Here is a 16,043-nt window from a genome sequence, read left to right as displayed (position 1 = left end):
GGACATAGAACTCCAGGATTTGTGTGTGTTGATTCCTACTCATATACTCCTGAACCACCCCTTCGTCAACCAGCGCAGAGGTCTCCATTTCCCAGACTTTCTCCTCCCTTCAGGGTCCAGGAATCCCAGGGGGGGAGTCCCCGAAGCAAAGACCGAAGCAAAGAAGGCATTCAGTATCTTGTCCTTCTCAACATCCCCCGTTACCAGGACACCCCCCTCATTCATCAGGGGATGCACATTATCCCTAGTCTTCCTTTTACTGTTTACATACTTTAAAAAAGGTAATAAGAAAGGTTGTTTTTATCTCCTTTGCCAGCTTCATCTCTAGGTGGGCTTTAGCCTTCCTTGTCGCGTCCCTGCAGGCCCTGACAACACTCCTATACTCCTCCCAAGAGGACAGGCCCTTTTTCCACATTTCATAGACCTTCCTCTTCCTTCTGATCTTATCGATGAGCTCCTTGCTCATCCACGCAGGTTTCCTGCCCCCCTTCCCCAATTTCCTACTCTTAGGGATGCAGTGATCCTGAGCTTGGAAGAAGTGCTGTTTAAATGTTGCCCAGCTCTCACAAGCACCCTTGCCTTCTAGCAACCTAGCCCATGAGATACTCCCAAGTAGGTCCCGAAAGAGGTTGAAGTTGGCTTTCTGAAAGTCCAGGGTTGCAATCCTGCTTTTAGCCTTACTTCTTCCACCAAGTTCCATCTTGAACTCCACCACCTCATGGTTGCTGCATCCCAAGCTGCCCCCAACCTTCACATCCCTAACAAGCCCATCCCTGTTGGTAAGGACAAGGTCCAGGAGCACCCCCTGCCTCGTCGGCTCCTCTACCACCTGCGTCAGAAAATTGTCTTCAACCCATTGTAGGAACCATTTGGACTGTGCGTGCCTGGCTGAGTTGCTTACCCAACAGATATCTGGATAATTGAAGTCCCCCATGAGAACCAGAGCCTGTGAGTGTGAGACTACTACCAGCTGCTTGCAGAAGGCCTCATCAACCTCCTCCTCCTGATCTGGTGACCTGCAGTACACCCCCACAACAATGTCCCCCCTACCAGCCCCTTTCCTCTCATGGGCTGTCAAGTCCTCTGTCCTGCAGGTGAGCAGCTGGATCGGCTACTATCCTTTGCAGGGACTTAGGAGAGGGCTGCTGTGCCTCAGTAGGGGCAGGTCGACACCTCCTATCTGTCTCCCTTAGAGACTCCCAGGAGCCCCTCAGGCTACCAATTTGTTGCTGCAGCCCAGCCATCTTCTCAAGCAGTTCCTTGATCAGGGCACAGCTGCACCCATGACAGCCCTCTCTTCCCTCAGGACCCATGGGGGCCTCCAGATTTCAGAGCTCCCTACAGTATCCAGTCTGGACTGAAACTTCCCCCCTCAGGGGATCCACCTGGGTGCCCACATGAGCCCAGAGAGGCCATGTCCCCTCAGTCTGGGTTGCTGCCTCAGCCCAGCCACTGCAACGGGTGCCCACCATGGTGAATTATAAGTTGTAAAAGGTAGAGTTTCCAAAAGAGAGGAGAGGAAGAGAAAGGGAGGAGAAGATCCTCCCTGCACTCATCCCTGCCCCACTTGAACTGCCTGCACTAACTGCCAAGCTAGTCCTGTTTGCATGTCCCATTTGTGGCTCTCCCTAGGGACTGCTTTTATACTGCCAGGGGGTTGGCTGCTGTCAACCCTGGCTCCGCCCTCAGCATGTCAGCTCCTGCCTGCTGGGGGGATGTAGCTGCAGCTCTGACTAAACAGCTCTGTGATGCGTTATTGGGTGGGTGGTTAGGGGTTGGCTCCATCCACTTCCGTGCCAGGAACCCTTGCTGCAGTTGATTCACACAACGCCCTCGCTAAAATGTCCCTTCACTCTTCGTAATAGTTTTTTTAACAAAAGGAAGTGGTTAACCACAGAAGAGCTTTCTATGTTAGATTGGGCATCCAAGTCTGTTTTCAGATTTTCTTTTAAAATACAATATTCTCTTCCCCCACCCATACCCCAAGAATGTAAATACATCCAAAATCATTCCTTGAATAAAATTATGACAGTTCAGAGTACTGTCTAATAACGGTTATTCTCCTATATACGCATCTTTTTGACTTGACAAATCCACCGTAGGTGTTCTATTTACATGGCAACATGCTCACCAAAATGCAGTAACTTGGTGCTCAAAGCAAGATCATAAGCCAACTCATTCTGAAACATAGTAGAAATGATGTGTCAAATTAAAGGAGTCATCGTGATACAAGAAACTAAACATTACAAGAACCACAAGTTTGAAATAAATAAAAAATAAAAAATGTTAGCTGGATTTCCAAGCGGTTATGTCTCACCTGCCCTGTTATGAACAGTATTCCTGGAGACAGGTGTGGCCTTCATCTTTGGAAAAGTCTGTGTCAAAACAATGAGTACTTTCAGATTTAGAAAGTATTTAATTACTAAGGAACTTTTGCGCAAAAAAAAAAAAAAAAAAAACAAAAAAAAACCAAATTGCGCTGGAAAAAAACACAGATACCTCCAAATACATTTTTGCTGAAACTACAAGTCAACCACATGAAGAATCTCCATCCTGAAAACAGATATAAGGAAGCTGAGATATTGGAAGATGAGCAAATGTTAGGGACAGTCTGGATGAGGGGAACTGCATTAAAGAAATGTCTCCATTCTTCCATTTAACCTGAAATCTTTCCAAAGCAGCAGCCAGAACATCATTAATATTGAAGTTACTCCAATGTTACTGCTTTCTTGCAAATGTGATGATTGTCTCAACTACCAGATTAAACTCTTTCAGCAAATGAATATAATAGGATGATAGCCTAAAAACTTCAAGAACTGAATGTTCTAGCAAACTGAAATGGGAAATGTGTCTTTTGAAAATACCTATGAAAAGGTAACAAGTCTAAAAAAGAAACACATGGTTGCAGAGCTTTGTTTTAGCAGAATGGTAACATTCCACTCTATCAATAGTGTTTTATAGATACTAAAATCCAGAGATTTCTGAATGATCTTGAAGAAACAACAGTTAAATTATAGTTTCTCCATTTATACCTTGTAAAGGATTCAGTTGGAAACTTCAGATCCAAGATGATTAAATGTGTATGTACTCCTCTCCAGAACTACAAAGAAGATTGATCCTCAACACTGAATTCTGGATGAACCATTGTGATGACTCTAGTACAGTTACTTTCTTTTTGTTTGTTTGTTTTTAAAGCATAAAAATGTAGACTCTTCTATTTTAAAAACTGACATTCTTCAGAGATCATGAGGATATGTCTTCAATCATTTGAAATAACACTCATTTGCATTATTTAAATAAACAATTTATATCAAACATACCAGTCCTAAACAGTTAGTACTTCTTGTCAGACCTTCCATTTTTGAGCAACATCACAGACAAGTCAACCAGAGACCAATTACAAGTTTTTCTTACTTAAGCTACCAATCAAGACTGGGAATTTTCAACAAATAACACATAACCATACTATTAATAACAAATATATGCTTACTGACAGCTGTTTCGCTTTTCCTAGGAATTTTTCATAGATCTCAAATTTGTCCAAACACCCTGTCCCACCAAACAAAAGTGTTTTGCAGACCACAAGAACCTAAACCACTCAATATAATCAGGATATAAGGAAGATTTAAATATGAAATTACTTTAATGGTACTGACAGATGACCTATCAGTGTAGTGAGGGCAAATGCCTATTTTCATCTTTCTACTCCTTCATGAACATTCAGCATTACTGACCATGAGAGTTTGCTCTCACCTCACCTCCTCCCTAAAACAATATCCCAATATTCCAAAAACCAAAGAAATGAATAATCAAAGAGAAACCTTCCAATCAGTAGAAGAGATTCCCACATCAATAGCTCCTCCCCTTGAAGAAGAGACTGAGCAAACAGCTCAGAAATTTTAGTCTCACAGCTTGCTCTAAGAAGAAATTACTAAAGAATAAGAAACTACTAAAGAAGCTTGGTCAGAAGAAACTACAAAAAGTACAGTGATGATCCTGGTATAAGAAGCCTTTCTGAACTGAAAACAACTCCAAATGCTCCAAAATAAACAAAGATCAGAGGGATTCCAGCTGCTGCAGTTCAGAGGAAGGGCTTTCTGAGAATCTGAACAGAAACAGATGGTAATTTTTAGCAACCTGTCAAGAGACTTTATCAAGCTTCTGGTTACTGTGCAAAAAAGAAAGCCTATCAGAAGGAATGTGCAAACTCATTCAGGACAAAACACAAAAAGAATAAAGCAGGCTCTGATATGCCTTAGAATGTAGCAGATGTCAGAATCTTCATTTTTCTAAAGTTTTGCTCATTTTCTTAAATATGACAATAATGTAATTAGTATAGCTGGAGAATGAAATATGATCTTAGGAATTTTTCTACTTCAGGATGTCTTGTAACTCATTATTCCCTGTCAACTATAGTAATACAGAAGAAATAATACACTAGAAAATAACAAGAATTGAACTACAGAAGAGTATAACCAAATATCTACACTTATTTAGAGACTGGAAGCTGTAATTTAACTTCCCTGAATTTAATACTGCTTTTACAATTAATATTATTTTAATATATTTATAAGATAAAGGTTTTTCTAACAAATGTTTGGTTTTATCCACATGATTACTTTGTGAAAAATTATTGTTTTCCAAACTCAGTTGTAAAAAAAAAAACATAAACAAAACTGAGCAAAACCTGAAGTACAATTAATTTTGAAATACACAAAGCAGCACCTAATTTCACAAGAAAGTAAAACAGTAGGCTTAAGGAAAACTGCTTATTTTATGGATCACGGATTATCATAACCAATTAGTTTTTAATCATTTGTATGAACAGCAAACTTTAATGACCAATTAACTTTAATGACCAATTTTTTAATAAATTAAAATTTATTGGTGAACACATTTAATCTCCCTTTCAGATTTTGACTTCATTCTGACTTCATAACTTATTTCAATTGACTAGATCCAGTAACATTTATATAGTATGATAATGGAAAAATTCCGTATCACCTTAGATTGATGTCAGAGTGAACTTGGTGACTATAATCTATAGAAATGCTGGGCTTAAATTCTTAATATGCTTTATTAATTATATAAATCATTACTTTATCAAGATTTAAATCCATCACAGAGAATTGATTATCGCAGAACAAAATAAAGTCATTACTGGGTAAGTAATGATATAAATCCTCCTATCTATTTAACAGGTAGAATAAAGACATATGCGATATGCAAATTATATTTAATTTTATAATCTTAGTTTATGTTACAGAAAATCAAAATAGACTTCTTGCCAAACTGTTGGGTTTTAGTTCTTTTCTACATCTGTTTACAAGAGCAGATTTCTGTTCTATCCTATGTAAAACACATCCTGGGATAAGTGTGGGAATTTTCTTTCATATTACACAAGAGCATCAAAAGAAAGTAAACACCATTAAAAAACGCCTTTTTCTTTTTAACATATAAATGTGTTTTTCACTTGATCAGTACTTCATTATTTAAATATAAATATAAAGTAAATACAAAGTATTTTTTCCTAGATAGATAGAAATTTTGCAAAACTTCATTGCAATTTCTCTAGATAGAAGAGGAATTTCTTCCTCCTCCTTTTCTTAAACATCAACATAAAACAATAGAAGTCTCTCATCTATAAAAATTGGATGTCACAAAACTGCTTTTTCTTGGAAAAGTTACATAAGGTTCCAGTTTCATCTATTTACATAACACTACAGTATATAGACCTAATGAAAATTTATATACACAAAACACGTAATTCTCACATTATCTTACTACACAGAGACACAATGATTTAGATTTTACATTGTCTCCTCTCATCCTCTTGTATTAATGACTTTAATCTTCTGCAAGATTACTAAACAAATGCCTACACTTGTATCTCTACTTTTAAGGAAATAAAATCCCTATAATGTATTTTTGGAAATCAATGGTAATATACTGGTTATATTTACACGTTGTCATTTCATTCATTGGCTACATAAAATTAGACATAAATTATTAATAGCGTTATTAATTTCCTCTTCGGGAAACTTTGGGGGAGATGGGGAAAGGGGTGAAAGGGAGAGAAGCTGGATAAGAGCTTAAAAGGTAAGAGAAAAAGGTTACTTACCTATAACCGTAGTTTTGCTCCGGCAGATTCACACTCTTGGGATGTGTGTCTCTGCTGCTATTGGCTTGAAAGAAACTAAAAAAAGAAGGGCCAATAGCAGGCATCCAAATGCCCCCTAACTGATACAGTTATTGGAAATAAAGTTATTGCAGCTTCACTTCTTCCTAATTCAAAGAATCCATAGTAAGATTCCACGGAAGTGGGTAAAATGGATCCTCAGAGGTAAAATAAATAGGTAACAAACCCACAGATATGAGTAGGTTTGTCTCATTTAAAAAAATGCTTCTAATGCTTTGAATGCTTTTAAGTTAAAAAAAAAATAAATATTAGCCTCCCCAATGAAATGGTTAGTGATTAATGATTTCATAACTATTCTCACAAACTCCAGGGAACAGTGCCATTTACAAGTAAAAGTAAGACTCCTTAATCTCTTAAGACTTGTGCATTATATAACATTTTTGAAGCAGCCTAAAATCTAACAATGAACACACTATACTATGTATGGAATAACGCAAATGAAAATTAAGGAAATCTAAATTAAAAATAATAAATCTAAAACAATTTGAAAAAAGAGACTCTGGAAAAAAGATGTGTTCCTTTCTTTTTTTTTCAAGTAATTTTCAGGATTATCTCCCTTTTTAAAGTACTCAGAGCTCCTTTTAACATTAATATCTTAAATGGTTTTATTTTTGATTCGCAGTATATGGTGGTGGTTTTTGTTTGTTTGTTTGTTTTTTTAAAAAGCATGACAGATTTTGAAGTAGAAACCTTGAACCTGAAAATTAATTCTGTAGCACGTCTAAATCCTGAAGAGCAAGAAGAGCTTCATGTAATGTTCTGGGAAAGGTTTACATGACTAGCTTTGAACTACTTGACTATGCACAAAAATAACCTGTTTGTATCTGAACAGCTGAAAAGCACAAGAACTGAGGTTACCAAAATGAAATTTCTCCCTCAACAATCCCCCCCCCCAAATAAAAAAGATTCCTGAGAAGCACAGAAATTCCTGGGACATAAGTTTTTAAAACTCAACAGGTTTTACTGTACTTTCTTGGAGTAGTCAACATCAGATTGTGAACTAAGTACAACTCCAGTTAAGTGAACAAAATGGGTTCAGAACATGGACCTTTGCTCGTTTCTGAAGCAATTCAAGAGTACCAAGTAGTACAGGAAACGTGACTACTAATGGTGATTAGAAGAGAAGGAACTGTGTATGAAGTTTCATTGTCTTTCTAAAGAAACTAGATCATCAAAATATCCTGATGTACCTAAGCAGAGGATGGTTAACTTCTTGTTGACTGTTGTGGAAAAAGATAATCCCTTCCTGCATTAACCCTTCAGAATCATCCATACCATGGCTGTTCTTTTTTTTTTTTCTACTCAGATATTCCAAGTCTTGAAAAACAATAGCTGGATCTACACGTGATATTATACATCTTTTCAAAACGGAAGACATGATCTAGTATTGACAATTTGTATCTGATGAGGACATACAAGCCATTATGAGGGGGGCAATGGGAACTGAAGACCTGAGGCATGACATGTTCCAGAGACTTATTAGTTTGTTCTGAAGCTATTAAACATAATAGGTGTAGTACACTGAAACTTTTGTTGTTGAGTGCCTTGATCTTCAAAATCTCCAATTAGTTTTTTCATTAACAGATACAGACAAGTTACTTGCAAAATTAATCAGCAGACATCCTTGATGGAAAAAGTAGGAAGAAGAGATGGCATCTTGTCCTTCCACACAGAAGGCAAAGACAAAAGTAACTTTTTCCAAACTTTGTACCTCTCTATCATGATGAAAAGACCATATGATCCACTTAATCCAAGATACAAATAGATCAAAAGGATTGAATGACAAAAACAGAGCTCTGAAAAGCACTCGGGTATGGAGGCAGAAGGTCTATATTATAACATCTCTCCTTATGTATTTCTGAGAGACATTAGGTCAAATCTGCCAGATTTTGCATTGGTGATTTTTGCACTTTTTCTGGAAACAAAAGCATGAAAATCAGGTTCCAGAAATATATGTTGCTTTTCAAAGAAGACAGCACTTCTGCAAAACCTGGTATTCCACCTCTGGACTGGAGGTTGCCTCCCACTTTGATGGACTTTGTTTGGTGGAAGCTAAAAATATTCTAACAGTTTTGTTAGAATTAGGGGATTATTACAGAAAGTACTATAATTTCCAAAGGGCTCCAAATCCCCATTTCCCACCTGTCCCAAACATTTTAAAAGGACTTAAATATTGCCTTAGACAAGCGTAGCAGTTGTATAATTTTTGGCAAGAACTCACAGAAAATCATCTCCACCTCTTCCCTGGAATAAAAAGTTCCACCACACTACTGGTTCCAAAACCAGTAGTGGTTTTCTCAGAAAAAACATGTCACATCCATCTAATGCCTTACTGTTTAAAAAGTAGCATCTGAGTACCTTTGATGAAGCACTGAACTGTAGAGATTTCACAGCTAAAAAAAAGGACAGAAGAGACCACTAATCTATCACAACTTGAGTGAGTACAATTCCACTCAAAGTACTTTATGGAAGACAACAAAGAATGCCTACACAGAAAGCATAGCATGACTGTAGTATGTATTCCCATGCCTTAATTACAAAAGCAGAGAAGATGATTTCATGCAGATTTCAGCATGTGCTAGCATTTAAGTATGATCTCTAGAGAGACACTTGCTACCTACAGTATCAACTAACACAATGCTTTCCTGCTCTAATTAGACAGAGTACATACTGCAGTCATACTATTTTCTGGACATAAAGTGATCTGAAGTTACAGTCTATGTACTAAGGTGCATAAATGCCAGGCTTTTGCATAAATGCAGTAGGCAGCTTCTCAAAAGCGGACAATGTATTTAGGTTAGGAGTTATTAGATATATTTCTAACAGACATATTCCCATAGGAACCATAGAGGAAGCTTCCTCCTGCAGTCACACCAAATCAAACGACAATAACTAAAACAAATCCTGAGCGTATCAGCTTGTAGACATAATACAAACTTAAAAGCAATGAAAAAAACATTAGACAAATATGATTCTTATTTTTTGGTAATAATAACAGCTTTTCAGGTAATCTGCCATGAGACTGGTAAAAATTCTTCTACTCAATATTTTCTGTATTCATGACTGAAAACTTGGCAGACAAAAAGAAAAGAGCTGCTGCCTAGCATAGGGACAACTTAACACCCATGAATAAACGGTGATTGTTTATCCCAACATAAGGCAGCAACTTCTTGAACCCAATCCATAGCAATTGCAGGAACTCAGTAAGAACCGAGACCTGGCAGAAAATGCAGGCAATAAGTGAAGCGTAAGGTTGGAATCCTTATTTGTTAAGTTGGTTATCAAGCAGTGGTGAAGGGGGTAGATTGCATTATATAAAAATCACTCCTTTACCCCATAAAATAAAGGAATCAGAGTCTACCTATGGCTATGTAATTATAGTAAACAAACTTCACAACTGAAGTGCATAATTTCCTGAAAGTCAGAACAAAAAAGGAAGAGTGTTTTAGTCTTGCTCTAAATGTTTGAAGGCTGTTGCACACCATAAAAAATACACATTTTTCTAGCTGTTTCTCAGCTAAAATATGCTGCAGAATCTACCCTAGCAGTGCAGAAATAAAAGTAGCTTTTGAAGAAACAAAGTATTAGGAGACAAGCCACAAGCTCTCCATAAATAAATTTAAAATTACTACAAGAGAGATAAGCAGAGCAGCAAAATCCCCCATTTAATTAAATCAAAATTAAAGGTAGTAGATCTCTTTTGAGGTGAACACCAATTTTCTCTATAGATTGACAAACAACGTTTTTAACAAGAGTTGATTTAGTTACCAAATAAGGAATATCTAAAGCGTTAAACTTAATATTTATAACAATTATATTCTAATTCTCATTCTCTCTCTTCAGACATTTTTAAGAACAGAAAAAAATCTTTGAATATGGAGAAAACATGCTCTCTCTGGTGAGCAGCTGAACAACACTGGATACAATATAGTAGTATATATTATCCAATCATTACAGTGCCTTTAAAAGAAGAGATGTGATTTTAATCTAACACCTTCTTCACGTTAGGTTCAAATGGAGATATGAATAGATGAGGATAAAAGTTTGCCTCTATTTTCTTAAATTAGATAACATAGATAATGAATAATTTAACTACCATAACTTATAACAAATTTTGACTTATAGTACATACTACTGGGATTTTAGAAACTTTATAAATGATGTTAATTGTACTTCATTCGGTCTCATGGTTCAAATAAGAGTAGGTTAAAAAGAATTTTGAAACATAAGAACTTCACTTTCCATACAGTAAGATCCCAAATAAAGAATACCAACTACTAAAAATATGCATATATGAAATTACAGTCCATTGTTGGAGGGAAATTAAGATGAATATCATAGAAGAACCTACACTGAGCAAACAGAATTGAACTATGTAACAATAAAAGGAAGTTTTATTTTTATATATATATATATGGGTTTTATAGGCATATATATATTTATATAATAAATATAGCGTATACACACACACAATCCTTTTACCTTTATCTTGCACTTCTTTTGAAAATCGCTCCCTTTCAATAGCTGATTCACGTTCTATCCGCTCAATTTCAGCCAATGCATCCAATTCTACTTCATCAAATGACGTTATAGTTCCTTGTTGCGAAACCTGTTGCTGCGTCTGTACCACAGGAGTTTGAGGCTGTTTTGCAGCAACTGAAGTGTTCTGTTGTAAAACAGGCACTTGTGCCTGAAGGAAAGCTGTCTGTTCATGCTGCGGCAAACACTGAGCAGTGTTTAGTGGGTGGTTAACATCCTGTGGAGTAACGGGTGTTTTAGAAGTCTGTCCTGGGTACTGCACATTAAAAGGTATATCACCCTCTGACACACTGCTGTTTTCCAAACCAGAAAGCATATCATCCTGCTGGTCCATATCCGAAGATCTTACACGAGAGAGTCTTAATGTAAGCTTAGTGGAGTTCTTGGAAGGAGAACTAATGATATCATACATTGCAGCTTTTTCAGTCTGGTCTTTTTCATCCTTGCCTAACTTCATTTTCTTTTGTTTCTTTTGCTTTCTTTCTGGAGAATCTAATAGTATGTCTGGGGGAACATCTCTAGGTGATGAATAAGGTGGATGCTGAGATTGTAGGATTAAAGGTGGTCTTGATCCTAGAATAATAATTCAGAAAAACTGAACAGTTATGTTGTTTCATATTTTATATAAAAACACACTAAATATAACCTACATAATTTTAATGTGTATTTGTACATATATCTGTGTTCACAAAAGGTCTAAATAAGATTGGTAGGAGACACATCATTCCTAGATCAAGATGTATTCCAGATAGTTACATTGTATTTCCTAGAAGTTTTAACAGTCCACCACAAATGGCGAAGGGATCATTTCAGAGAAGATGGAACAAAACCAACCAAACAAAAACACACACACAAAAAAATAGTACTTGCAGGTTCAGAATATCAACTATTAGAAAATAGTCAATGAAAGTAAGTTGACTACATAAGTTGACTTCATAAGATCCAGTGATGAAGACAATGATCAGTGTACTGTTAGCCATTTCATCCACACATTGTTAAATTTAAAAGCAAACAAAAAAACAAACAAACAAATAAACAAAAACACCACAACAGTTGTTTAGTGAGGGTTCCCTAGCTTATGTGTCCATAGAAAGATTAAATTAGAAAAAGTCTTTAAAAATAAATTGGTCTTTCCTTCTTCTTTAACTTTGATTCTGATAGTTCATTTTCACACCTTTTTTTTTTTTTTTAATATTCCTTGCCTTAGCTCCTCTTTCTTTCCCTTTTAAAATGTATGATTTTTTACTTCTATATGCACTCACTCCAGACTTTGAATATATCTAAAGAAATTTTTAAAAGAGGACATAAAAATGACATTTTAAAAGAGGACATTAAAAATCTTCTCCAATTCATCACTTTTTTTTTGTTTCTCAAATTAAACAAGCTCCCCATAACTGTTAGCCCAGAAAAAAAACTTTGAAAAGCAGATAACATTTCAACCTTTCCCGTCTATGATTTTAAGCTATAATTAAGCTATATTTTTTGGTTTAAAAAGGAATACTGGTGCATATAAAATAAAATAATAACAAATAATAATAATAATAATAATAAAGACTAATATACTCCAGCCTCCTCTTGTTTAAATAAAGCAAACATTTATCTGATCCCATTCATCTACTAGGGAATACTGCTCTTCAGAAGGCAGTGACTGAGATTATTATTAGTCATTCTGGTTTAGGTCATTGGAAGACAGGTCCCCATGTGCTTCATTCAAGAAACACCACTAAACAAGAAAGTAGCTTTATTCTGCAGCTTAAATGTCTTTCAGATATTTTAAGAAATATTATTAATTAAACAATGCACTGACCTGTAGATGAAAAAAAGAATGGATACATCTACCAAATGTGCAGTTCAAATGAAAGGTGTTCCTTCACTGATGGCTTTGCAGAGGCTGCTATACTTTATTTTCTATCTCTAGTACATTCTGTGAGATATCCTATAGGGTCAGTATGTAGAGCTGGGTATAAAATGAGTTTCTCTTACCCAGTTCTCCTTGACCATGAGAAACAACTCCATATTCTGCCAATAATATCCATAAGGTTGAGAAGCCCTGTTTTGATTCATCCTGATTCTCTAGATCTTTTCACTACATTATTTCCCCTCCTCAAATTAGATACCATACACAGTCACTAATACCAAAATCCAGGTTACACCCTACAAAGCTCTCTCACTTGCCTTCCACCATAGATTCCTATTCTTGTGATGCATGCATATGGCATGCACACACACTTCTCCTAATTACTGCCCGTTTAAACAATAATTTACAAGATTAATGAATAGCATGAATTGTTAGCCACTGATTTTCTTTAAGGTAATGAGCACCACTCACTGGAAATACAGGGTTCATTTTTCTTTCTACAAATATCAGAGGCAGCTCAAAATTTTTCAAAGAACTTACTGACATCTTACTCTTGAATTAGTACTTAAATCAATACTTCTGAAGTTGCAATAATGGAACACATTGTTCTACACAGTTAGGCTTCAAAGAGTGGACAGAGATTTGATTCTTCCTTGCCCTAAATTTTTAAGTAAATATGACAAGATCATTCTGCTTTAGTATTACTTTGGATTTGTCATGCTGAAAAATAACACTGCAGCAACAGATAAGTTTTTTGTTTTTGTTTTTTAATCTTTGGGTAGACTTGAGGAGGTCAGAATTCAGTGCATTCCATTGAATGTACTTAGATTCCAGTTAAATGAAGAAACAAAGTACAGTTTTCCCTCTCCTAGGCAGCACTATGAATAATATAAGCTGCATTTTAAGAGTATGTGTTCTGGCAATAACTTCACATATTTCTGAGATGACTACAGATGGTTAAGCCTCTTGCAACAAGTGGGCTTAGAAGCTACTATGCGTAGGCATTGAGGTGAAAAGAAATTGAAGAAAGAAATTGGTTCTGGAACAGTTTCATTCTACCACAGACATTAACAGTTTTGAACATTTATCACACACTGAACATGTACCACACACTGTTGGATGCTTAGACTTGAGACAAAATATCACTCATTATACAGAGAGAGTTTCACCTATTACTGTTGAAGTCAGTCTGGAATATTTCCTATGGGACAAGGCTTTGAGCTATTATATATCTGAGAACAAAGCTCTCACAAGACTTATTGATAACAGAAGAAATGTTTTTTTATGGAAAGAATACACAGAGATATGATATATTAGCTGAAGCAGACAAGATTCCAAGGTTGAGAAGGCTTGTTCTACAAAATGCTGTCAGTGTAGTAAACCATATGATGATCTTTGGATATGATCTTTGTGAATGACCCCAGTTTTAGAACATTTTTTATAACAGAGAAATATGTAGGTAGCTTTCCAGTCTAAATCTAGAGCTGTGCAGTAATTCAGAAGAAAAAAAGATCTGATTTTCTGTAGTTTGATAGTATCGACAAAAGAACCTTGTCCAAACTTTTTTGTATGGCAAGAATACATAAAACTTGTGAGATAAAAGGAGACTCTCCATTGTTTTGGGACGGTCATTATATCATTAGTGAACAGAAGATAATTATTGTCATCCAGATAATGATAAATATAACTTAGAAGCAGGTAACAACATAAGAAATCAGAACTCTACAAAGAACAAATACACCCATAAACAATACCTCCATAGTCTTTCAGTGAAAGTCATACTGATCACCCATGATAACTCCAGGATTGGTTCTCTACATTAATTAGTTTCCCTAGTGCTAGATGGCACTGAGAATGGAAGTAGTTTATGAACTGCTTTAGCAATTTGTAAACACTTTTCTTTTCCTGAGACTTTTGACCGATTTCCTAACATATCCTTTATAATGCAAGCAACTATAAAGTGCATTGCATTAACAGTGGTTTAGCCATCTTAAGAATTAAATGTTTCAAAACCACTTCTTGTTTACCATGAAATGACTTCACTTGGTCATTGTGTATTACTGTGTTACTGATCAGTAACTTGAGTAGCAAACAAATAAGCTTTTGTCTGGATTATACACAACACTGACATCTAAATCTTATATTTTTTTGTCTGCACACTTTCTAATTATGACACAGCACTCATATCTTATTTAACCATTCATCATACTTTCTCTGATAATCTTTGAGTCTCTTTAGAACAAAGACCACTTGCCTTTCAAAGCTGATGCACCAAAGTCCCACCACTGGTCAATTTCTTTGTTGTGATCTACACGGTTAAAAACAACTATTAAGGTTACCAGGAACTTAGGACCTGCATATTTAAAAGAATTACTAACTTTTCACTTTCACAACAACTTCAAAAGGATCACTCCAAATAGTATCTTCATATTCCTTTAAATCCCTTACAGGTAAAGGTTCGCAGATGTTGAAAGAAAGTCTTTCACCAATCGTACATGCTCTTTTGTAAGAAGTATTATTCCCTATGCATGAAGGCCAGAAAAAACTACTAGTGAACAAATGAAGACTGATGGATAATACTTGGTTCATAGCACACTAGAGAGAAACACCACCAACATTCAAGTACTGCGTCTTTTTAAATTCATAAAAAGTGATCGTCAAGACTCTGTGAACATTATTTAAGTGGGTACTAAATCATTATAGGTCAAACCTGGACACAGCATTCCAGACTTTTTACTGAAAAAAGTCTTTGGGAAAAGAGGCATTAATGAGTGCATATGTTCTACATGTGAAGACCATAATATCCATATTGCACTGGTACTGATGTTTGTTGGAAAAGCTAAGAACCTGGTTATGACAGAACCTGAGGAACATTCACAGATTACTGCCGAAAAACTTCAAGAGATGACAGTTATACTGTATAAATGGAAAATATCTATATAATTCTTTTTATTTAATATGATCCTATTAATCACCTTCACATAAATTGAATGTTTTCATGAAAATGTCATCTGACAAATTCACCCTGAAACCATTGTTAAACCAATCACACAATTGGTAATAATCATCTTGAGAATTTGCGCCTCCAGCACACTCAAAAATGGAAAAGTCTGTTCAAAAAGATGGCAAATTACTGTCCAGACTATTATACATAGACTGTATGATTTCAGTACATAGTAGGAGAACAATTTGTTTTAAGGACTGAGAAAATAATGAAGAGGTAATATTCCAAAGTGAGCTTGTTAAGAATAAGTATCATCAAATCGTAATAATGTCATTCTATAAAGCAGTAGATCTTGTGGATTAAAGAGAATTGAGTGTCATACCTGGACTTAAGCAAGGCTTTCTATATAGCTTCTCATATCAATTACACTAACAAACTGAAGAAGTATGGTCTAGGCAAAAATACTGAAAGATTGTAGTATATCCTATTGGAAAAATGTATTC

The 16,043-nt window shown here is 35.8% G+C and overlaps 1 protein-coding gene across 8 annotated transcripts in view; it reads right to left on the bottom strand.

Moving 5' to 3' along the window:
- Positions 1 to 16,043, bottom strand: part of LOC101793805 (nipped-B-like protein) — a 200,874-nt gene that overhangs the window by 71,166 nt on the left and 113,665 nt on the right. For 6 of the 8 annotated variants that reach the window (XM_038169444.2, XM_038169445.2, XM_038169446.2 and 3 more), the window contains one exon: positions 10,682 to 11,311. The exons of 1 other annotated variant lie outside the window; for it this stretch is intronic. In XM_038169444.2, coding sequence (XP_038025372.1) covers positions 10,682 to 11,311 — 630 coding nt within the window. Of the gene's footprint in view, positions 1 to 2,317; positions 2,376 to 10,681; positions 11,312 to 16,043 lie in introns of all 8 variants that reach the window. One more of the 8 variants, XM_072030446.1, reaches the window with a different exon arrangement.

This window comes from Anas platyrhynchos, chromosome W, assembly GCF_047663525.1.
Source record: "Anas platyrhynchos isolate ZD024472 breed Pekin duck chromosome W, IASCAAS_PekinDuck_T2T, whole genome shotgun sequence".
In the NCBI taxonomy this organism is placed as follows: domain Eukaryota; kingdom Metazoa; phylum Chordata; class Aves; order Anseriformes; family Anatidae; genus Anas; species Anas platyrhynchos.
This window is presented reverse-complemented; position numbering and strand designations above follow the sequence as displayed.